General features: G+C 34.2%; 1 protein-coding gene across 4 annotated transcripts in view; it reads right to left on the bottom strand.

Annotated features, from left to right (window-relative positions):
- The window catches only part of LOC145263112 (uncharacterized), a 206,576-nt gene that overhangs the window by 136,012 nt on the left and 46,456 nt on the right, over positions 1-24,108 (bottom strand). For all 4 annotated transcript variants that reach the window (XM_080120051.1, XM_080120052.1, XM_080120054.1 and 1 more), the window contains exon 2: positions 13,908-14,093. In XM_080120051.1, coding sequence (XP_079976177.1) covers positions 13,908-14,093 — 186 coding nt within the window. The remainder of the gene's footprint in view (positions 1-13,907; positions 14,094-24,108) is intronic.

Here is a 24,108-nt window from a genome sequence, read left to right as displayed (position 1 = left end):
ACCAGATTCAAACGCAATAATTTTTATTTCATTGACGCTCCTCGTTCCAGAAGACCAATCAAGATAGACGAAGACCAACTCGGGGTTCTTTTGAAGGAAGATGGCCATCAGACCTGTAGAGAATTGGGTGAAAAGATGAAGTGTTATTTTGTGACAATTTCACACCATCTTCAGTTGATGGAATTCACAGAAAAACTTGGAGCTTCGGTTCCACACGAATTTACTTTTGCTGTTAATATTCTTTGATTGTCTTAAAAAAACAAAAAAAAAAAAAAAAAAAAAAAAACAAGAAAAAAAAAACAAAGAAAAACACGGCGGGAACTTATGCAACAACCTAATATTTACATACAGAAACGTTATCTTTCATTTTTCCTTTGTTTTTTTTTTTGTGTTTTGTTTATATTGATCAATACAATTTTTTACCCCTTTTTAACTTTCCAGTCTGAGAAGTTTTCTGTCATATTTCCTTTTTAACTTCATTAACTGAGGTCATTTTATTTTAATATGGATATTAGGGTGAACACTAGCCGAGCAGAATTGTTTCCGTAGTCATTTTTCACAGAGGGTGTACACTTGTACTTTGATACTGTGAAACTAACAATGCATTTGCTAGAAATTTGATCCCGGGTGTAAAATGCAAACAATAGATGGGGGGCATAAAACTGGGTGGAGTTTACAACAATTGCTATGGAATTAACACTTAATTACACTGAACTAAATATTTCAATCGTGTACTCATTGTTTTTGATTTTGTATATATTTGAGATTTCTATACAGAAAAACAAATTCCATGAACAACGTTTCTTTCCTAGAGCTGCACGCCTGCAGAACTCTGTACCGATGGGGTGGCTTTCCAGTTGACTACAACATGGACGTATTCATGTCGATCGTAAGCAAGTTCCTGTTCAGCTATCCTCTTAATAAAATTCTACCCAATTTCCACAACCAATGATTCACTCTGCTGCTATCTTAGTGACCACTTTACACTCGTTAACCCTTATGCTCGAGAGGCTTTCAGGCCTAGATAAGCAAAAAAATATATAATTAGAAATGGAAAAATGGGGAGTGAACCTGTACACAGAAATATATATATATATTATATATATATATATTATATTATATATTATATTATATATTATATTATATATTATATTATATATATATATATAACCGTTTTATCTGTTTGGCTACATATGTTTCCGATGTTGGACCATGTTTACGATCCGACAGCTTTGTCCGGCCTCGAAGAAGTGGTTGTTAGTCATTGGAAAAAAAGGTGGGGTTTTTTTTTCACCTTTTTTCCAATGACTAACAACCACTTCTGCGAGGCCGGACAAAGCTGTCGGATCGTAAACATGGTCCAACATCGGAAACATATGTAGCCAAACAGATAAAACGGTAAAAAAAATAAATAAAAAATAAAACATATTTGCTCTGCAATAGTATTGAGCACTCTCCAAGTTTTTACTAATTACCAGTTTTACCAAATATATGTTGTTTGGTTTTGTTTTGCGATACTTTTTGAGTAAATTCACTTCAATTATCTTTATCTTAATGGCTACATCAACAACAGTCCGAATATCCTGCATTTGAAAATTGGAAATTAAACTCAAATGTAGCAACTATCAGCAAGATCTTTATCATAAAGGTCCATACAAAATTTCAGTCAGATCGATTCAGTAAATGTGGCATTGTGGTGATTAATTCCTATTAATCCCTAACTGTGCATAGAGTGGATACCGTAATAATTTATTGCACCTTACAACAATTGTCTGTACAAAATTTCAGTCAGATTGACCCAGGCGTTTCTGAAACACACACACACACACACACACACACACACACACACACACACACACTATAAAATTCCTGTGTCTGTGTTGTCCTTCCTGTTACGCATGTAAATTGTGAACTATATGCTCGAATCTAGACATGTCCAAGACAAAAAAGTAAGGTTCATGAGTTTAGGGAATGGCAGAGGATCTGTTTTTAATTTACAGCATATCTACATTTTCAAATTATTTAATGAGAAAAAGTTTATGCTTTACATTCTTAAAATCTTCGAATATTTGTGTTTGGTTTGGTTGTTTTGTTTTACGGCATATCAACCCTCGAAAAAAGAGGTTTTATGTGCCAAGTTGTTTATATCTTCAAATATTTATTCATGATCTTTTGTTTGTTTGGTTGTTTCGTTTTATGAAATACAAACGCTTTTTGATAAATTGTTTTTATGCTTCAAGTTGTTTATATCTTCAAATATTTATTCATTGTTTAGTGTTGTTTTCTAGAGAAAAATTGTTTTTGTTTTTGAAGAACACGATTGAATTATGAAAAGTAAAAAAAAAACATCAATGTTTGGCCCATTTTAGGTCAGAAAGCCGGTATCTTCAAACAGCCAGATCTGGCAGCACCAGAATAGCCGTCAATCAGAGGTGCTGGCTAAGTAATACACCTGACCCCCGCCAAATGTAATCAGATTAGCAGTTGTTTTTTTCCATGAATTCACCTCAAGGAGTGTGACGAAATCAGCGCAATGATGTCTTGCGAGAAGAGATGTTGATGCCAATGCACTTATTGATCCGCATTATTTTTTTTTTTAAATATTATTTTCAAGTTTAATTAACGTTTTATGATATGTTTTTATTAAATTGTAAGGTTAAGAGTACAGAATAGGTACAAAACACCCTTCCCATTCTCATGTTAAGAATGGCTTTCTAAATAATAGCGTTATTATTTCACTACGGATCAATAAGTGCACTAGTATCGAGATGTTAAGACGACCATATTTTTCTCTTGATTTTGCCACAGTCAAACAGATTATTTTTGGCTCTTTGCTACAAACCCATTATAGGACGGATATTCCAATTATGGATGATATTAAAAAAAAACAGTTTCATAAAGACCTTTGAGGAAGCATAACAAGTGTGGTCAAGTAATTGAGCTAAGTACCAAAATACACGCTTTATTAACGTCAATTATCTTAAATGCTAATGACATTTGATTTTGCACAAATTTTATTGTTGTGCTTTGTCCAATTAATATGATTAAACCAGAAATTGTTTTTGCAATAAATTTAGCTTAGGATTAGACAGACTTAGTCGAGAATTAAAAGATTAGCTATACCAACATACCAACGGCATTATATTAAATAGTTTGTCTTGTGTTTTTATGTCAATATTTCATTTTATGTGAATAAAACAATGTCAATGCCTCTGTTCAGTCTCGAAAGACAAAGGATACCCTCTGTCAAGGGTTGCGCAATCACCAACCACACCTCTCCTGAATCGGTACTGCTTGAGTCCAGTGGTAAGAAGTCCAGAACAACTGGAAACAATGCCGAGATACGAAGAGAGCACATACAGCACCTTGAAGTCCCAAATGGTCACCCATCTAGTACTGACCAGGCTCATCATTGCTTAACTTCAGTGATCTGACGGGAACCAGTGTGTCAAACATGATTATGCCGTATAAAAAAAAAAAATGTACCTACCCAGTTCATATGGAATAATCACATTGAACCACCGGTTTTTATTAGATCACCGAAGTTAAGCAACATTGAACCTGGTCAGTACCAGATAAGTGACCATTTGTATGTAGCAAAACAAAAAAGAAAAAGGTCTAATGAGACGCAAAGCAGGTTGTATAAAAAAAGTCTGATGAGACACAGAGCACTGTTCATGATACGCAGGTCTGAATGCTCCCCCAACTCCTCCCAGCAACCTGCTTTTATCGTGTCCGAGCATGCCTCATTAGCATGTGTGTCGTGACCATGCGAGAACTGTGCGGGATCAAGAGCTTTAAAAGACCACAGACGATCATTTAATTTTTCTTTCTTCTCAGCCAGCAGGACAGAAGAACGTCTCTGATGGGAGTGTGGATTATTTATTTATTGTTTGCACAGCCGCACAAAACACAAACATGTGGCCACTTGCTTCTTTGATGAACATCACATTGTATATGGGAGAACGTCAATACCGCCCTGCAAAAACTGCAAAAATCCAAAGTTATCATCTCCCTTGACCAGGATATACATGCAACTGGGGAGTACTTGTGAATTTAATAGTCCCTTGACACTACTTCCTATGCAGGAAATCAGCTCAACCTGCCTAGGGTGAATTCCACTGGCATATATACTACTCATATTTGGATTATTCAGATTACTGTTCTCATCTGAAATGTTATTCTCATAAGGTTTCGGTCAATGTAACCTCATTCCTTCTTCAGGTATCTTGTACAACTTGGGAATCTGCATGGAATTTTGAACAAAATCCTTATCAACAGGAGTACCATGCTCTTGTTTCAGAGCATGACTAGGTGTGGGATCATTCTACCGTTCCAGTAGAGATCTCACTGCTGATGCAATTCTCTATCTGTATAAGAGCCAAGTACGTCCAAGGATGGAGTACTGTTGTCATATCTGGGCAGGAGTTGCTAGAAGCACCTTATCTTGCCTTGACAGAGTTCAAAATAGATTTCGTAGCCCTTTGCTCTTCCCTGCAACCTTTTCCCCCACAGAAGAATTTGCGAACCTGTCCTTGCTTTATCATTTTTTTCATGGCAAGTGTTTGTCTGAGCTCTAATCTATAGTCCCCCCCTGGCCTGACTCATGAAAAACACTTGTCTATCTGAAACCACTATCAATAATTTCCCCCACTCTTTATCTATGCCTAAACCTAAACGTACATTCCATGAACAAAGCTTGTTTCTTAGAATTGCATGCTTGTAGAACTGTTTAATTTTCCTGCGTTCCAACGGACTACAATATGGTCGTCTTCAAGTCCAACATGAACAGGTTCTTGACGCGCCATCCCCTTAAGTAATCCAATTTACCAAGTTTTCACTACTAATGATTACTACAACATTTTCCCATTGTCTATTGTATACTCATTAACCCTTATCCGTGAGTGGCCTTCGGGCCTTGATAAGCGGCCACTTTTTTTTTTTTATTTAAAAAAAAAAAAAAAAAAAAAAAAATTTAGTATTGTCTGCACTGAGAATCGAACCCTCAATCTGAAAAAGAGTTTAACTTACAAGTGAATTATACCAAATACTTTATCCAACAAGCCACAGACAATTCTTGTATGAATTTTAAGTACCATAAACCTTTTTTTGTTTTTAAAACGTACATTCTTATGAGTCACTGAATAATACTCAAGATGAGAACAGTAGTCCGAATATTTTAAGCAATATGAACTATTAATCCTCATCTCAAAAATTCAAGAATGTACCGATTCATTCAATATTTAGTTATAGAGTTGTTTGTTGTTTTTTTTTTATTTCCGGATTAGCGTGAAAACCTGTGTGATATGCACATATATCTTTGAAAAAGTAAAATTTCTAGTCATGTATAATTGTTATAGAGAGTACTGCCGGGGAATACAAAGTAACTCAAAGGATTATTATGATGATCGTTGTTGATGTTTGGAATGTGAGAATAGAGATGAATTAGTTATTTTACAGATATAAATATTTATAGTAGAAGTGTATCAGGAATGTTATCAAATCAAATTTAGGAATTTCTAGATAAACATTATAGATTATGTAAAAGCATCAGGTTTTTTTTGTTTTTTTTTTTATTATTACATTTTCATCCCAAACAAGGCACATTGCCACTTTGATGTACCTATTTACTATGCCTCCCCACGGGACAGAGTTAGACACCAGGGTCGTTTTTTTAACGTGGAGAAAAGGTACAAAAAAAAAATTGTCTCAGTCGTGAAGGATTTCTCCTCCACCGAAAGAGAACAAGAAATAGAAGTGCAGCATCTGAAGAACAGATACTACACTTTGATGTAGGGGGCTACTATCAGAGACATAAGCTACAGGGGTACTATGTAGGAGGTTGGGCAGCAAGATGTCGGTTCACGTTACACTTGAACTTCTGCATGTCAATAGTGAGCAGAGATCCGGAAGGGAATTCCAAAGTCTAGCAGTTCTGGGAAATAAACTACTGGAATAGAAGGCTCTCTTACATCTAGGGATGATGTAATGAAAGGGAGATATATTTGGAGACGCATACAGTTTAGTTAGAGTTTGAAATCAGAGTGGGAGAATTGGATAAGTTAGCATGGAAGATATCGTCTCCGCGTTTGGAAGCTGGGAGAAATGCAACCATAACATAATGTAGAAATCAGAAGCTGTCGTAAACTTTGAAATGCAAATGAAGTTATTAAATGCAGGGTGTCCCAAAAGAAGTTGACGGATTTGACATTTAAATTCAACTGAAAGCACCTCTATGATAAATATTGACTCCTTGATGGTGTAACGACTCATGATGACTTTAGTAGAGCTAATCCAGATGCTCTGAAATTTTATTTTGCTAGTTTGATGCTTCTATTGTTCTATCTTATATTTTATCAATTCAGCTTCTTTTGGGACACCCTATATATAACCTATTGTTGTTGATTTCTTCAATGGAAGATGAACTTGGATGATGAGAAGAGGAGACCACACAATGGGGAGAGAGGTATGTTCTTTGCCTGTGAGCTACAAAGACGGATATTAATGAACTGTTTTATTGGAGGTGTTGCACATCCACACACACACACACACACACTATGATGTGAGGAACAGTCTTTACCAAACTAGTCTGTCAATTTTGGCTCTACAGACTTGAAACTTGATATATAGGAGATTCAGACCTATTGAAAAAATTCAAATTGGTTTTCAGCCAGTAAAAATAGCTGCTAACAGGGCCAAAATGAAAAATTAGAACTTGGCAGGCATAAGTTGACTTGATGTGTATCTTCTACGTATGCGCAAATATACATTGAGGTTACATGGAAAGGGCTGTCCCCTCTCCATGTAAATAAGAATATTAGATAAGTAAAAATGAGATTAGGATTAGCCTAGAATCGAACCCTGTAGATAAAGTTAAAATGGAATGTTAGAAATTAAGTCTATTGTTAATTCTTCTAGAAATCTGAATATTAAATATGTCAGTAAAAGAATGAGCAATGCAAATTAAATTATATTGTTTAAAATGTTAAATTAGAATTGAGGATTCTTTTGTTTGTCAAAAGTGTGTTTGGATAAACATATGTAGAGCCACGTGAAATTGGTCACGTTTGAAAAACACACTTCTGACGTCATAGACAAAGGACATTTCTCCATATTATTGGTTCGGATTTTAGTCAGTCAGAGAGGGCAAGTCAGTCAGCTAGAGAGTCAGCTAAAAGAATTAACAATGCAAATTAAATTATATTGTTTAAAATAGGTAAGATTAGAATTGAGGATTCTTTTGTTTGTCAAGAGTGTGTTGGACAAACAAACGAAAAGCCATGTGAAATCACGTTTAAAAACACACTTCTGACGTCATAGACAAAGGGAGATCCCCAATATAGGATCTAAGCGTTAGTTAGGAGAGAGTTGAGAGTTAGAGAGTTGGGCAGTCAGTTGGTCAGTTGGAGTCAGAGCCCCTTGGAGGCGAGGGGAGAGGAGTAAACCAATGTAGCCATACCAGTTGATTTCCTGACGTCATCAACCGGCCGATCAGATGAATAAAGAAGTCATCATTATGTTGTAACTGTTGTTTTGTGTCACATCCTTCATCACGAACGAAAGGTGATTGTGTTTATCATCTTATAATGAACAGTGTGTAACCCTTCGAAGATTATGTATCTCCCCCTCCTCTGTGTTAAGAACTGTACATCATATCATCCTCTCCTCTAATATGTGTTAAAAGAACTGTAATATAAATGTCTTCTCTCCCTCATCATCACTATCGTTATGTCCGTATTACATGAGTTTTATATTATTTAATTGGAATTCATTGAGATGAGTATTATTTATTAATTTTTTATTTATTGCGGACTATTATCATCTTTTATTAGTTGTTTCACGACGTTTCGGCCAACTATTCCTCTGACGAATACGAACTCTGAATCTTCTGACTGCATTCACTGCAATTACTGCCTTCCGTAGTTGTTGTCGTCTCCACCTGACGAAGGCCAGAGGAATAGTTGACAGAAACGTTGTGAAACAACGAATAAAAGATGAGGATAGTTGTCCGCAATAAATAAAAATTAATAAAAGAGTCCTGTTATATATGTGCACAATATGAACCCCCACATCATCTTTAAATATATACCCCTGCTATTCAACATTTATGCATTAAAGTTTGTTAATTTATAAAGTTTTGATATCCATGTATTGTTAGCTCAAATAGTAACAAAAAAATGTTTGGATTTTTATTCTCACTAAGGACACCCAAATCATATATATATATATATATATATATATATATATAAAACTACTTAATTTACTCACATAAAATTAATATACGAAAGTATAGATTTATGCGTAAACTTTAAGTATTTACTTCAAAAGTGCTCAATACGTAGGTAGAGCTAGTTAGTAAGTTATAAAATGTATATGGCGATTAAGTTACACTGAATATTACACGTTTCATCCACTCTAGGATTCTTCAGGCTTATGCGCATAAGCCTGAAGAGTCCTAGCGTGGATGAAACGCGGAATATTCAGTGTAGCTTAATCGCCATATACATTTTATAACTTATATATATATATATATATATATAAGTTATAAAGATGAGAAAATGTTAAACAAAAAGGAAATTTTTATATATATATATATATATATATATATATATTTAAAATTTGAAATCACTACTATATAATAGGTACAATATAATAATCAATCAAGATTTGGCTCTATAATGAATATGTAATCTGCCTAAATTAAAATATATTTAAGCATATCTTATGACCGGGCAATACTGGGCAGCATACTAGTAAATTATTGGCTCACGTCTTTTGGAACCAAAGCATACAAAATGAAGCAAAGCACATTTACATGGTGCCTTCAATAAGTTTCCAGACTTTATTTATATGAGCACTTTTATTGATAGTACATACATGAAACTCTAGTCCCCTTCGAAGTAATCTCCTCCGGCTGTAATGCAACTGTTGTATCATTCCAACAATTTCTGGAAGGTCCCATTGAAGTCCTCTGGTGCCAATGACCTTCCGCAGCCTCTTTCATCTCAATTGTCTCATAGCGACAACCTCTAAGGTTTTTCCTTGAGCTTAGGGAATCATCAAAAGTCACAAGGAGTAAGGTCTATACTATAGAGAGGGTTAGGAACTGTCTTGATGCCCATCTTGATCAAATAGTTTGATCTTCTCTGAGCACCCTTGGGACAAACTTCCTGCAAATCTCCTGCATCTTCAGTTCCTCGCGAATAATTGTGTGTACAGTTCCCACACTGACATCAAACTATGCAATTATTGTCGCTATAGATACACAATGGTCTTTATTCATGAAATTCTTTATTTGGCCAATCAACTCTGGTGTTCCGACTTTGTTACTCCTCCCACATCTCTCATCATCCCTCAGACTCCCTGCCTTCCTTAAATCTCTTATGCCACTCAAAAATTAATTCTTAATTCATGAAAGATGGTCCAAAAGCAGTCTAAAGCATTCCATACATTTCTGTGGCATTTTGTTTCCAAGTTTAAAACAAAATTTTATTGAATATCATTCTTCTAAAGTGTCCTCACGTCCAGACTGCATTTTTTAAATTCACTGGTTGTGACAATCAGGCTTTAGTAGGGTGTATTCCAATTCCTGCTGTAGTTGTTCATTTGAACCTCAAATCATAAAAATTGGTCAGTCATCTCATAAGATGTATGGTAATAATATACTGAATTTTCAAGAGTCTACGACAATTTTAAATGCCTGTACAAAAACAGTCTGCAAACTTATTGAAGACACATAGATCGTGTTGAAAACCAATTATCTGAAATAATGACGGTGTTACTTCAAGAATCTAAATTACAAAACAGGGAATTCCAATAACAATACACGAGTTGAAGGTCACTGGCTTTTTTATTGCAATGGAATTTAACAAACCAAACTTAATACGTATTATACGCCCTGTGCAAGTTATGCTGACTTCCACCAAAGGAGGAAGTTTACAGGGAATATGAAATTCACAAACGGTTTATCCTGGTCATGGGAACATGACATACAGTGGCTAGCATTCTCAAATGATCACCCATTCAGTAATGGCCAAGCTCCACATTGCTTAACTCTGGTGATCTGATGTTTCAGGAAGTAACGGTGATCAAGTGGTTAACGACACTGACTGACGGCCTGGGTGTCCGAAGCTTGAATCCAGTTCGTTCCACAAAAATCACTTTCACTTAGGATGTTGGCAACCTTCACGTGGTCCCTCCCATAATCCCCAATGTCTACATAGAAAGAATTCCGACTAGAAAAATATTGAGGAAACCAATGCCAACAATAAAATCTTTGAGCTAATATGATATGATGATGATCTGATGTTTCTAGTTTAACGAGCAAATTTGTATAAATATTTTTTATACTAAAAACATTCGAAAGAAAGTATATTTATATATTCTTCTGGTAATGATTATAAAAATAATTTGATAAATATTATAATAATAATATAATAAGTGGACCCTGATTTTACTTTCGTCAGTTTCGTAAATCTTTTTTTGGTGCGTATGCATTTTTGGTACCGCGCTATTTTTAAATAGTTTTTTTCAAGTTAAATTCAAGTTTCACTGCATCTTTTTTTAAATTAAATTATTAGGTGGAGGCGCAGAATGCTTACAAAACACTCTCCCGTCTCCATGTTAAGAATGGTTTTCAAAATAACATTATTTCAGTGCGGTACCAAAAATACCATTTTCTTTTATTTTGTCCTTTAGTTCTCACATTCCATGAGTGATGTTTCTGACAAAGGGGCAAGAATTAGTTCTCTGGGTTGGAATCTATCCGCCTAACATTTATCGTTGGTTAGTTTTTGGCCTTGAAGTAGTATTTTTTTTAGCTCCTTATATCAAGTGGCTCCATACCTTGTCTGGAGCGATTTCCACTATAAAAAAAAAAGTTTCAAGTTCAAGTTCAAGTTGCGACCTTTCAATATAGACAAACTCTTTGAAAAAGAAAACGCTTTCTAGATGTTTATTCATCCATTAAGGTCAATGTGTGAACTTACCTACTAGCTATATATTTAAAAAATTCTTTCTTCCATGACATGTCAACTCTCAATTATAAAAATAGCCTTACAAAAGATAAGCTATGATGATTCATCCATTAAGGCTTGGCATGTGTGGGTAGGCTCAAGTCACTTGAATAAAAAGTAAAAAAAAAAAAACTTTCCCAGTTTTCAGAATAGGATCAAAATGTAATATCTATTCAGCCCTTAGTTAAGGTAGATGTTTTCCTGGACTCTAGTAATTTTTATTTCTGTTCTATCAGGAGGTATCACTTGGGGGGGGGGGTAGTATCCACATTAAAAATTGACTGTGTCCAACTCTGCCCTTTTTTTTTTTTTTTTTTTTTTTTTTTTTTAAGAATTCATTCATGTTTGGTCTATTGGTTCTCTGGGTCATTGTATAATAAAGTTTATAAGAACAGTTTAGAGCAGAGGTTCTCAACCAGGGGTAAAAAGTTATAGTCAGGGGAGGTAAATAATTGAAATACCTGATAATTTAAAAATATTTCTTTTCAGATTGTGTCATATCTAAGAACCGTAATTCAAATTAGCTTTGTAATTTTTTTTATTTAGAAAAAAAGTTTGATTTTCTTTATTTTTATGCAGAATAATTTTTGTGCAAAAAATAGTAAAGTCCTAAACAATAAAAAAAAAAAAAAATTTTTTTTTTTAACCTTTTTTTTTTTTTTTTTTTTTGTCACTTCGTGATGGCTATGCATTTTTCGTACGGGGGGGGGGGATACATAAAGCCGAGAAGAGGGGTGGAAGTGTCAATGATGGTGGAAAGGTTGGGAATGGCTGGTTTAGGCAGACCATAAAAACAAATTGAAGAGAATTTGCTACAGAGCCTCAAGACCAAATTCCAAGTTGACTGATGAGATAATGGATGAGGATTCTAAGAAATATTTGGAATTATCAATTTTTAACTTTAGTAGAAAGATTTGGAAAAAAAAAAAAAAAAAAAAAAAAAAGACATGCACATATCCAAAGGAAGGATTGAATCTTTGGTTTGGGTTGTTTTGTTTTATGGCATACCAACATTTCACAGGTAATATTAATTGAAACAAATACGTAAAATATACTGTCAGCTTTGGTGCAAATGAAGGTGGACTCTCTCTACAGAGCTAGAAAACTTCTTGCGTGCCAGCATACTATATCTTTACAAAGCCACCATTCGTCCATGCATGGAGTATTGTTGCTACATTTGTGCTGTTTCACCAACCACTAGTCTCGCCTTCTTGCATCTAGAATTCCTCAATGATCTCCCGACTGTACTAACATGCAGAAATTTAAATGTAATGCGAACAAACATCTTATATAGCTCCCTACTTATGATACCACAAATACATCTCAGTTGCAATAAGTCTTGTTTGGAGTAAGTAAAAAAAAAAAAAAAAAAAAAAAAAAATTTTAAATTACGTAGCCTGAAATGCAACAAATTTTCAATAGAAATCAATACTCCACGCATTGTTGCTTTGTAAAGATAAAGGATACTCTCTGATGCATACAATTTTCTAGCACGGTAGAGGGAACCCACTAAGCTTAAACCTTTGTACCATCACTGCAATGTTGCATTCCTGTTTTACAAATACTTTAATGGAACGTGCTGCAATGAACTCACCGCACTTGTAGTTGTACCCCACCCCTTGGCGTCCATACTTCCGACAAACCCAAAAAGCAGCAAAATCCCACCCCTTCACTGTTAAAGCTTTCTACTGTAATAGTTTCTTCTCTTGGACTGCTGGATTTTGGAATTCCCTCCCTGTTTCTTACTTCCCTAGCTGCAGAAGTTTAAATGTAATGTGAACAGACATTTTGTTGCTCAACTCCGCACAGTCCCCTGTTAGACACAATCCCAAATAGCAGCCCCTTATATTCCAAGTGCCAATATGTCTTGCTTGGGGTGGAAAATAGTTTTTAAAATGTTTATTATTTCAACCTCGGGTGTATTAACTTAATTCATTACAGGTCGTTTCAATAGACGGGATAAAAATTATCCGTCTACAGTGTCAAATTTAAGTTAAAATAAAATTAAAGGAGTTTTTAAAAAAAAAAAATGTTTTTTTATATATCTATAAATAAAATCATCCACTTTCAGGGAAAGAAATTTCGAATACATTTATACATTTGCACAAAAAATTTTGAAAAAGATATTGTTTTAACAAAATCAAGACATCAAGGAATATATTGATAGCAACAAATAGTGTATTTCATCGTTAGTTACAATTGTTTCAAGATTATTCGGACAAATTCAAACATTATGTAGTTTGAACATTTTCACAAGGACAGCCTTTTGTCAGACGTATAGAATAAAAAACACTTTAACAATGAACAGAATGGAATCCATTTTCCTAATGTAGAAAAAAACATGGGAAATTACCTGCATCTCATCCTTCCAAAGTTTTTTTAAAGATCATATTTATAGTTTTTTTTTAAAGAGATTAATATATATATATATATATATAGGACGATTAATCGGAATCGGAAAAATCGAAATAATTTAGGGTATTGAAATCGGTAAAAATCGTACCAATTTTCCGATGCCAAAACAATTTAAGTGTCTTTATTTGATTTTGTTTAAAGCTAAATCTTCTGTTTGTAATAATGATAAAATAATAAATATTTATTCATTTAAAACCACCTGTGAAGCTAAAATCGATATATCGTCCCCCACAAGTATACTTTTATGTTTACGAAAATATATGTACATTAACATATGTGATTTTATGGTAATCAGAGAAAGAATACAACTATATAGCTAAATATTTAGAGATTTATAAAGAATCAGAATTGGGAATTTAGTATGGAATCAGTAATTGTATCAGAATCATGAAAAATATTGGAATCGTCCCATTACAAAAAAAAAAAAAAAAAAAAAAAAAATTTTTTTTTTTTTTTTTTTTTTTTTTTTAAACTTACCCCACAATATTCGGAGTCATTAAAAACTTGAGGTGGTAGAGGGAAAGTTCCTTCCTTCCGAGATTTACTCTTTTCTCGCATGTGTGTTTTTTCATCGCTCAGTTTTGGATCGGTGATGTCGATTTTTTCAAAGTCTACTTTTTCTGCTTGTAATTTGCTGAGGATCATGTGTTGGTTTTTACGTTGCTGAAAAATAAAATGAAAAATCACATCAATATGAAAAAAAAATAATAAAATGAAAAATCGCATCAATATGAAAAAAAAATAATAAAATGAAAAATCACATCAATATAAAAAAAATAAAATGAAAAATCACATCAATATAAAAATAAAATGAAAAATCACATCAATATAAAAATAAAATGAAAAATCACATCAATATAAAAATAAAATGAAAAATCACATCAATATAAAAAAAAATAAAATGAAAAATCACATCAATATAAAAAAAAATAAAATGAAAAATCACATCAATATAAAAAAAAATAAAATGAAAAATCACATCAATATAAAAAAAAAATAAAATGAAAAATCACATCAATATAAAAATGAAAAATCACATCAATATAAAAAAAATAAAATGAAAAATCACATCAATATATAAAAAAAAAAATGCAGCAAGATGAGATGCAGATTTGTAAAAAAACTTTGTTAAAAACAGCATTTTTACAAATAGGCTAGAGTAGGAAGAAAAATGGAAAATTCCTTAAGAAAACAAAAGAGTAAAACTAGGGCGCCATTTCTCGAAGTCACTAGTAACACATACTAAAAGATTCTTGCCTAAAATTCTCTCCCCGCTATATTAAAAAACAAAAATAAAGAAAAAAATCTGTATGATGTACATATCAGTGATGAATATTCCAAAAATTACATAAATTAATTGTAATTTGAAATAAGAAAATCAAATTTTATGAGTAATTGTCTTGTCTGCTATTTTGAAAACAAGCTAAAAAAAAAATAAAATAAAATAGGGAGATAACTCAACATAATTCAAACTTGCAAGATTTGTTATAACGCCTATAAATTTCCATTAATCATTTAAAAATGATTTTCTTATCATTGGCTAGTTTTTAATTGTAGTCTTTTTTTTTTACACCTTACATAAAGTGGCTTCATGTCTTGTCTGGAGAGATTTCCATTAAAAAAGCTAATTTAATCTTCTCTTTTCTGAAATGACCAAAAGATTGGTGTTTAGAACCGCCGATCCTCGCACAACTAAGTAATAATCAATTTTATGTGACAGTTTTCTCGAGTTTGGGGGATCAATTCTCAGTACAGACAGCACTAAGAATACAATTACAAATTACTTAGGGCTTCTAGTTGACAGAATGAGAGCAAGCCACGTCCATGAATTAAATAAAGTATTCCATTTGAAATTCCATACAGATTCCAGAGTTAAACATATTGCTGAGTTTTCTGAATGTTTTAAATATTCCAAGAGCAATGTTTTTCCAGGATGTTTGTAGCAGGATAGACAATAATATAAATAGTACAATACCAAATATACTACATTTGTCTGATGCTCAAGGATATTCAGAATATATATATATAAGAAACTTTGCGTGTGTGTGAGAGTTCGTTCCTTATGGACTCTGAAAATATCAGGGCTGATTTTTATGAAATTTCATACGAAGGTATTTTATGTGCCTGGCAGTGTTCTTGGACAGGTTTTGTGTTGGAATGTCTTTGATAAGTATCAATAATCAAAATAATCCAATGAAAAAAGGAACAGGTGATTTTGACCAAAGTTAACACCTTACACAGCCTAACATCACAAGTGCATTTGAGAAGTTTTATTACAACACAAGCCGAAAGGCCCAGCAGAAAAAAAAACAATCAACAGTAGGTTCTTAGATATGACAGAGGCATGTTCGAAATTATTGTTTCTGTTTAAAGAAGAATTGCACCATGATGCTTGACTTTTGCATTTTTAACTCAAATTTAAGCTATCACCACACAAGCAGTAAAGCCAGGCATATAAAATCAACAGGTTCTTTGATATGACAGGGGCGTGTTCAAAATGAAAGTTTCTGTTTAAAGCACAACTGAACCATGATACTTGACTTTTGAATTTTAAATTTTAATTCAAGCCATTATATATAAAAATAACTTTATAAAATCAACAGTAGGTTTTCTACAGTGTAATGTAGACTATAATGTATTGTGGACTAAGTTACTGTAGGGAGGCATGTGAAGCTTCCGCCCAGTGCACCACGATGGGTTCTTACTAGAGCAAGCAATCAATCAATCCGACTGAAAAATGGTCGATTTCACCAATTTCAATGATAAATTGTGGGAATGTGAAACATTTGTTGATTATCATTCAATCCTTGGCAACATCGGATTTCTCTGCTAGTATATATATATATATATATATATATATATATATAAAATGAATGCAAAAAGTATAAAAGTTTATATATTTTATTTATTCATTTTTTATTGGGTGAGGTGTAGGAATACAAAATGTCTTGAAAAAAAAAAAAAAAAAAAAAAAAATTTCAAGAACATTTTCAACCGTACCTTCAGTGTAATATATATATATATATATATATATATATATATATATATATATATAAAATGGACATTGTATGTGTGTCTGAGGAACGGTCTCTATCAAATTCCTCTGTCAATTTTCAGTTTACAGATTTGAAACTTGATATATAGGGGATCTAGACATGCTGAACAAATCTGATTTGGTCTTTGGCTGGTAAAACTTGAAAAAAATTGGAACTTTATAAGCTTGTCAGGTTAAGGTGCTCTTCTACACATGCGCAAATATACATTTATACGTTTAAGCTAGTTAAACCGTTTTCTTATTCACCTGATGATAACTCAAACAGTAACAACTAAGGTGGTTTTAGTTTCAATTTTGGCTTATGGCACCTAGTCTGTTTTTTTTTACTTTTAAAATCACTATTATATATTGGGTACAATATAATAATCACTAGAGAATAAACCATAATAATAAATACAAATTTGAATAAATTAAAATATATTTAAATGCATTTCATGACTGGGCAATGAAGGGCAGACTGCTAGTTTCTTTTATGATCGTGAGTCACTGCACAGCCCCTTCACAGTTGTCAGTGTGAGAGATGACAACACGGCCAGATGAGAAGATAAGAGAGAAGAAAACCACGGCAAACAGCATTGGAGGGGAGGGCGGTTATCAGAATGGCACACATGATGGTATCACAACTTTATGATAAGCCACGATCCATATAATATGCTGGGATCAAAGAGTTTGTTCCCTTTAATGCTACACTGATTTCCTAAAAATTTGGCAAATACTAACGCAATTATTTTTCATATTTGATTTTTTGGACTACTGTTTTTATCTTGAGTGCTATTTTTGTAACGTTTCCGATGATGTAATCTCTAACCTTCTTTAAGTGTATCTTGCCCAACTCGGGGAAAACCTTCCTGCCCAACTCGGGAATCTTCACAGAATTTCAAATAACCCTTTATTTAATCCATAGGGGTAGCATGCTTTCGTTCTGTCAGCCATGACTGGGTAGAAGTCCTATTATTATTTTTCATATTATTTGGATTCTTCGAACTACGGTTCTCATCTTGAGTATCATTTTCACAATGTTTCGGATTATGTAATCTTTGACCTTCATCAAGTGTATCTTATCCCCAAGGATCCGTAGCATAGCAGATAGAGTAATTGGTAAAATTCAGTAAGTGAGTAAATAAAAAAAATAAAATAAATTTTGAACGTCTCAATTAGTTCCTGCTGCATTTTCTGTATATTTGATGGTTGCCGAGCTGCATGTGTAATTGTGCAGCAAGGGTTGTGCAATCTTCAACCACACCTCTCCTGAACTGGCACTGTTAGAGTTCAGTGGCAAGGAGAAGTGCTAGACGACTGGAAAAAATGCAGAGATAAGCAGAGAGCACATACAGCACCTGAAATTCCCAAATGGTCACCCATTTTAATACTGACCAGGTTCAATATTGCTTAACTTCGGTGATCTGGTGGGAACAGATGTGTCAACGTGAATTATGCTGTATAGGTCCATTTGATAAAAACGCATTAACAAGATGTTATGGTGGATTTTTTTTTTACAAGGAAGTCACCACTTATCAAGTCCTGGAGGCCACTCAGGGATAAGGGTTATTGTGTGTACAGTAATCAATGGGATTAATATCATAGTAATTGCTAGTAATGGAGATTTGATAAAGTGTCTTAAGGGGGCAGTTCAACAGGAATTTGTTTATGTTGAACTTGAAGACATCCAAGTTGTAGTCGGTGGGAAACAGGAAAACGGAAGAGAGTTCCAGTCCACAGATAAAGAGTGGGGAAAATTACTGATAGTAGTTTCAGCTAGACGGGTGTTTTTCATAAAAGATTGGCGAGGGGAGACCAGAGATTGGAACTCAGACGAGCACTTCCGACTTGTATTAACTTTATATTCACCAGTGAACATCATATAAGAGTACTTCTACCTAGTAAGTGAACTACAGTCTCCTTTTCATATTATTTGGATTTTTCTGACTACCGTTCTTATTTTCGGTGTTATTTTCACAATGTTTTGGTTGATGTAACCTCAGACCTTCTTCAGGTATAATCTTTGCAGTTAAATGGGCTGGTAAACAGCAAAATAAAATAAGATAAATACAATAGGCAAAAGTTCAGCTAGAATTCGTCACTGTCAACTTTCTCAACTTCCAGCACGTGTTCTGCCACCTGCCAACAGGCATTTTATTAGAAAACTGACCCCATTCCATTTGCATACGTGTGCAGTGGAAGATGAGATCTCGTGAGATTCCTCAAGACTACATCTTATAAATCCATGGCTGCTATCTTTAATTTATCTTTCTCCCAGATCCCATCCAAAGGTAAGTTGTATAACCGCACAATACACACACACACGAAGGCGCTTTCTTCTTCGATAATTACATTCAACTCTACAATCTTCTCGAACTCTGGAATCTACACAGAATTTCAGATGAAACCCTTTATCAAATCCACAGATTAGCTTTCATTCCGTCAGCCATGACTGGATAGAAATCCTAAGTAATTTGCACTTGTATTTTCTTAGTGCCCCCCCCCTCCCACCACAATGAGGATTGGACTTTCAACTTCCAGAGAGTGTAATTTACAACTGCAAGGGTCTCTGGTGTAGTGGATAAAATACTCGGTAAAATTTAGTTGTAAGTTACATGGAAAAAGTAAAGGCAGATCAGCGAAGAGTGAACATCCAAATGCGTAGGTCGAAAAAAACATGAATTTAGAAAAAGAAAAAAATGAATTTAAAAAAACATGAATTTAAAAAAAAGAAAAAAATGAACTGAAAAAAAAAAATGAATTTAAAAAAAGAAAAAAAATGAATTTAAAAAAAGAAAAAACAAAGCAATCTATCCATACCTATCTGCTTTGCTAACCTTTATTCTCGAATGGCTTTAGTCTTGATCAGTTCTAACTCATTAGTAATGTTGGGACGATTAATCAGAATTGGGAACCGGGAAAAAAACAAAAAAACATCCGAACTTCGGAAAAATTTGTGCCTATTTTCCAATGCTCTAAAGTGGATCTTTTTATCAATTTTAATTTTTTGTTTAAAACAATTTTCCACAGTTCATATTAACAATAAAATGATGAATATTTATTTATTACAAAGAGCCAGGTACGTCCAAGGATGGCGTACCGTTGCCACATCTGGTCAGGAGCTGCTAGAAACAGATTATCCTGCCTTGATAGATTTCAAAATAGACTTTTCCTTTTTCTCTTTCCTGCAACCTTTTTCCCTACAGAAGAGATGTTGTAAACCTGTCTGCTTTATCGTTATTTTCATGGTAAGTGCTCGTCTGAGGGCCAATCTATGGTCCTCTTCGTCCAGACTTTCACAAAAAATACTCGTCTAGCTGAAACCACTACTAATAATGTCCCTCACTCTTTACTTGTACCTAAACCTAAACAAAGATTCTTAGAACTGCATGCCTGTGGAACTCTGTTCAGTTTCCCTGCTTTCCAGCTGAATACAATATGGTCGTCTTCAAGTCCAATATAAACAAGTTCTTGATGAATCGTTCTCCTTAAGTAATCCAATTTCCCAAATTTCCACTACTAACGATTACTACAACATGTTACCTTTGACCATTATACACTCATTAACCCTTATCCTCAAGTCTTCTCCGGGCCTTGATAAGTGATGACTCCTTTGTAAAACGAAAAAAAAAAAAAAAAAAAAAAAAAAAATCTATAAGTCACACCCATAAGTTTATTTGTGAAGATATATACACATTTTACATGGGTTTTTGCAGTAATCCCCCTCCCCACCAACAAAAACAACTATATTTAGAAATTTAAAATAAAATCGTAATCAATAATCTATACATATAAAAGTGAAAATGTGTGTATGTATGTATGTTCGCTTTTTGTGTATGTCTGCAAAAGGCTTTTTTCGTCAGCCTTCTCGCTCGGCTCGGGTTTTTCTTAAAACTTTTTATATCACGTCCAAGTGATAATATCTACGACTTAAGAATGAGGGTCGCGTGTGTATTTAATTTGCCAGACTTTCACGTGCTATTTTTTTCCAGATATTTTGATCGACGCGTGTTTCTTTCACTTTTCAGTATAAAACAAGCAAAAACTGGCTTGCAGCCGCGTCATGTTTCAAGGTCAAACATCATGCGACTTAAGTTTCTCGCACCTGTTAATTTCATTTTATAAACGTTAAATTAAGATGCTTTTTATTCCTCTTCTCTCGTGGCCGAGATGGTTAGGTCCCAGGGTTTTTTCCATTTCGTTTCCACCTCCATGTCAAAGGTTCGGGTTTCAAGCCTACTTTCCTACTAAAACTTTTTCTTTTACACCTCCAAACACTCGGGCAATTTTTTTTTTTTAACAGGATTGTTTTGATCACCCACCCCCCAAACACACACACACCTATAAACACCCGGGCCTTTCTGAATGTCAGTACAGCCAGGGAATCGGGCTTGGGAGGGAATTCCAAAGTCCAGTAGTTCAAGAGGTACCCCCCACTAGTCTATATATAGAAAAGACAATACGGCTGCACACGTTTTGTATGTCTGAGAAAGGCTTTTTTTCACCAAGGTTCTCGACGAGGTTACATTTATTTAGAATTTTCCTTATACTCCCTAGATTATAATATCTACAATTTGCAAATGGATATCGTCTCTACATTTATTTTACTCGACTTTAAAAAATTTCCCTCTATTCCGTCGATTTTGAGTGTTTATTTATACGAAAAAGATGAACAAAGCGAAACTAATCGGAGCGAAGTAGCCTGCTTGACTTTCCTGCCAGGGATGTCTTGAAAGCAATTAGCTTTGATCACTGTGGTGGAAACCCTTCATATCAGACAATTGTTATTCGTTTGAGAGTTCCCCCTTTTTTTGGCAGAGCTTGGTTTCTCCAACATCGTGGGGAAACAAATGAAACTGCAGAAAGCTTAACTGGCCTTCAGCCAATGTTCATTTCTGCATCTGCGCGATTCTTAACTTATTCAGGTCAACTTTTTGATTGACATCGATAAATTTGAACGCTTTTCACTTCCTGTCGCATCTAGCATAGTGGTAAGATGTCATATTTTCTTTCACTTTCTTTTCCGCCTTCATATCACGGGTTCGAGCCTGCCTGTCTACTAACACTTTTTTTTTTTTTTTTTCCTCAAACACCCAGGCAATGCCAGGCACCCCTGCTAGTAATATCTAAATCTAGAAAAATATTGGAATCGTCCCATAACTACTCCTTAATATAAACTTTTTTTTTTTTTTTTTTTAAATAAATAAAAAATTTAAGCCTGGAAATTTCTCACTCTCAATTTCACTTATTAAAAAGGAAAATATTTAGTGGACTTAACTCTTGAGAAAAAATAAAATGCTTTCCCACGACAAGATGGAAAATTGAAATAAATTCTGATAGCAAAGTGGGATGGAATGCATTAAAACGGTCAGAAGAATCTTCAAATAGATCAATAGAAGACAGTGTACCAATGATAAACCAGATAAACAGTTTTGATAATTGTTGGCAAGGTCATGAAAAATGCCAGCAATGTTACAAAGTGAAGACGCTCACAACAGCAGGGTTTCTGGCTGACATTCAGAGAAGTGGGTGCCTGATTTACAGTAGCAGTTAAGAAAAATAAATAATTAAATAAAATAAAAATCGCAACTCAAATTTTGAGGTAAACGCCCTACAGCAAAATTATTATAACTTTGCAACATCATATCACACTAGTGAAATTTTCAATATTAAATAGCTCATAAATGGAATATTGTCACATCTGCCAATAGTCTCTCGCTCCTAGACAGAGTTTAAAAAAAAAAAAGAAAAAAAAAAGAGAGTTGCCAACCTAATAGGTCCCGCACTATCAGCCAAACTCCAACCTCTGTCTAATCACCGAAATGTGGCATCCCTGCACTTGTTTTATAAATACTTTAATGGTAAGTGCTTGAACGAACTCAAAGCACTAGTACCCCCTTGACATAACTCCCAACAAGCAGCAAAATCCCACCCTTACACTGTAGATATCCCGAGATGCCATAAAGCCTTCTTCTCAAATAGCTTCTCCTCTTGAACTACTGGACTTTGGAATTCCCTCCGAAGCCCGATTCCCTGACTGTACTGACATTCAGAAATTCAAGTTTAATGTGAACAGACATCTTGCTGCCCAACTCCCTACAAAGTATCCCGGCAAATCTGGTTAGTAGCCTCTTATGACTTAGTGGAACTGTGTCTTGTTTGGGGTGAATAAAAAAAAAAAAAAAATTACTTTGGTGCAATCTAATATATGAGCAGCATATCAAAAGTAATGCCTCCTATTTTTTTTTTTTTTTTTTTACTCTGTTCACATGAATAATAAATAGGTGATTGCAAATATTATTGATATGATGACTGAACTTCTGCATTCATGACCTGAAAGTCATCTCTCTGTTGCAGATATTGATGGTGTGAGACTATGAAAGCAACCCCTGTCATGAACGTGCATCAGAAGCAGAAAGTCATTGAATTCCTCCATGCGGAAACAAATTGAACTGATCAGCATTCGTTGGCTTCTGTTAAACACTTACAACGCCAATGCAGTTAATGTCAGCAGAGTTAGGAGATGTGTTCGTACAAGAGTTTAGTACTTTTGCATTTATAAACCCACCAGTTCTACAAAGTTACTCGAGTGTGCCAGGTAGATAACAGGAATAACCAGAAACAGCCCGGACCAGCCAAAAACAAATTTTTACTCTTTCCTCCCCATGTTAAGAATGGTGACGACCACTGAAATTCATAAAGTAATACATTGGAAAATAATGCCTTAATATCCAGAAAACTCCTTGTCGACCGTTTCCGGCTTTTCCCGTCATCCGCCGCGCACACCCGAGTAAATCGCGGATTCATAAATGCAAAAGTATCAAGAGACTAGTATAGTTAACACAAGAGATTATATAAACACTTTAGCAAACCAGTCATCATGATTAGTACACTAATAGTGACAATTAGTGAATAAAAGAGAGAATACTGAATATTGTGCCACACTTGACATAGTTGGCCACAGAAGAGGGTTTTTCCTAGCAGTCCAAAAATGCCGTTTTAATTGCATTTTAGCTTGCTTATGCCAGCAGGTCATTCTAATGGTCTTCTTGGTAGTAGGTTTCAAATTACTTTCAATTAGAAAGGGATATATAGGACAACTTTACTCAACATATAAAACTGTTTTTTAATTTCATTTATTGCAAATAAAATTAATAAGCAATACTCACCTCAATGAATTCCAATTAAAATATATACTGTTGTTTTTTGTTCCTTTTTTTTTTCATTTTATTCTAGCTGGAGATAAGGCATCCTACTGGATGATAGACATTCACCTTCTACCTCATACATTCAAACTGGGAGATCTTTTTTAAGATTCTAGCCATCCCTTCAAGCGCAATTGTTTGATCTCTCTTGCACTTGGTTCATCCGGTATATTTGCCAGGTAGTTTTTTAAATTCTTTTTCATGGGCCCAGTTACTCCTATAATTACTGTAATTATGGAGATCTAAGATTCCAGTTTCTTTTAACGTCGTACATATTACCTTGGTATTTCATTATCTTGTCCGTTTCTCGGCTTAGTTAAACACCCAGCATAATTAGGGGACATTAGCTTCTACTAGGGTTGCTTCTTTCTCCTCCAATAATCAAGTCATGTGTATTTTCAAATGATATTTAATTATATCGATGAGTGCATAAACTTGA

This window comes from Euprymna scolopes, chromosome 38, assembly GCF_053919585.1.
Source record: "Euprymna scolopes isolate OS-2025 chromosome 38, ASM5391958v1, whole genome shotgun sequence".
Taxonomy (NCBI): domain Eukaryota; kingdom Metazoa; phylum Mollusca; class Cephalopoda; order Sepiida; family Sepiolidae; genus Euprymna; species Euprymna scolopes.
Note: the sequence above shows the minus strand (reverse complement) of the source record. Positions and strands in the feature narration are given on the sequence as shown.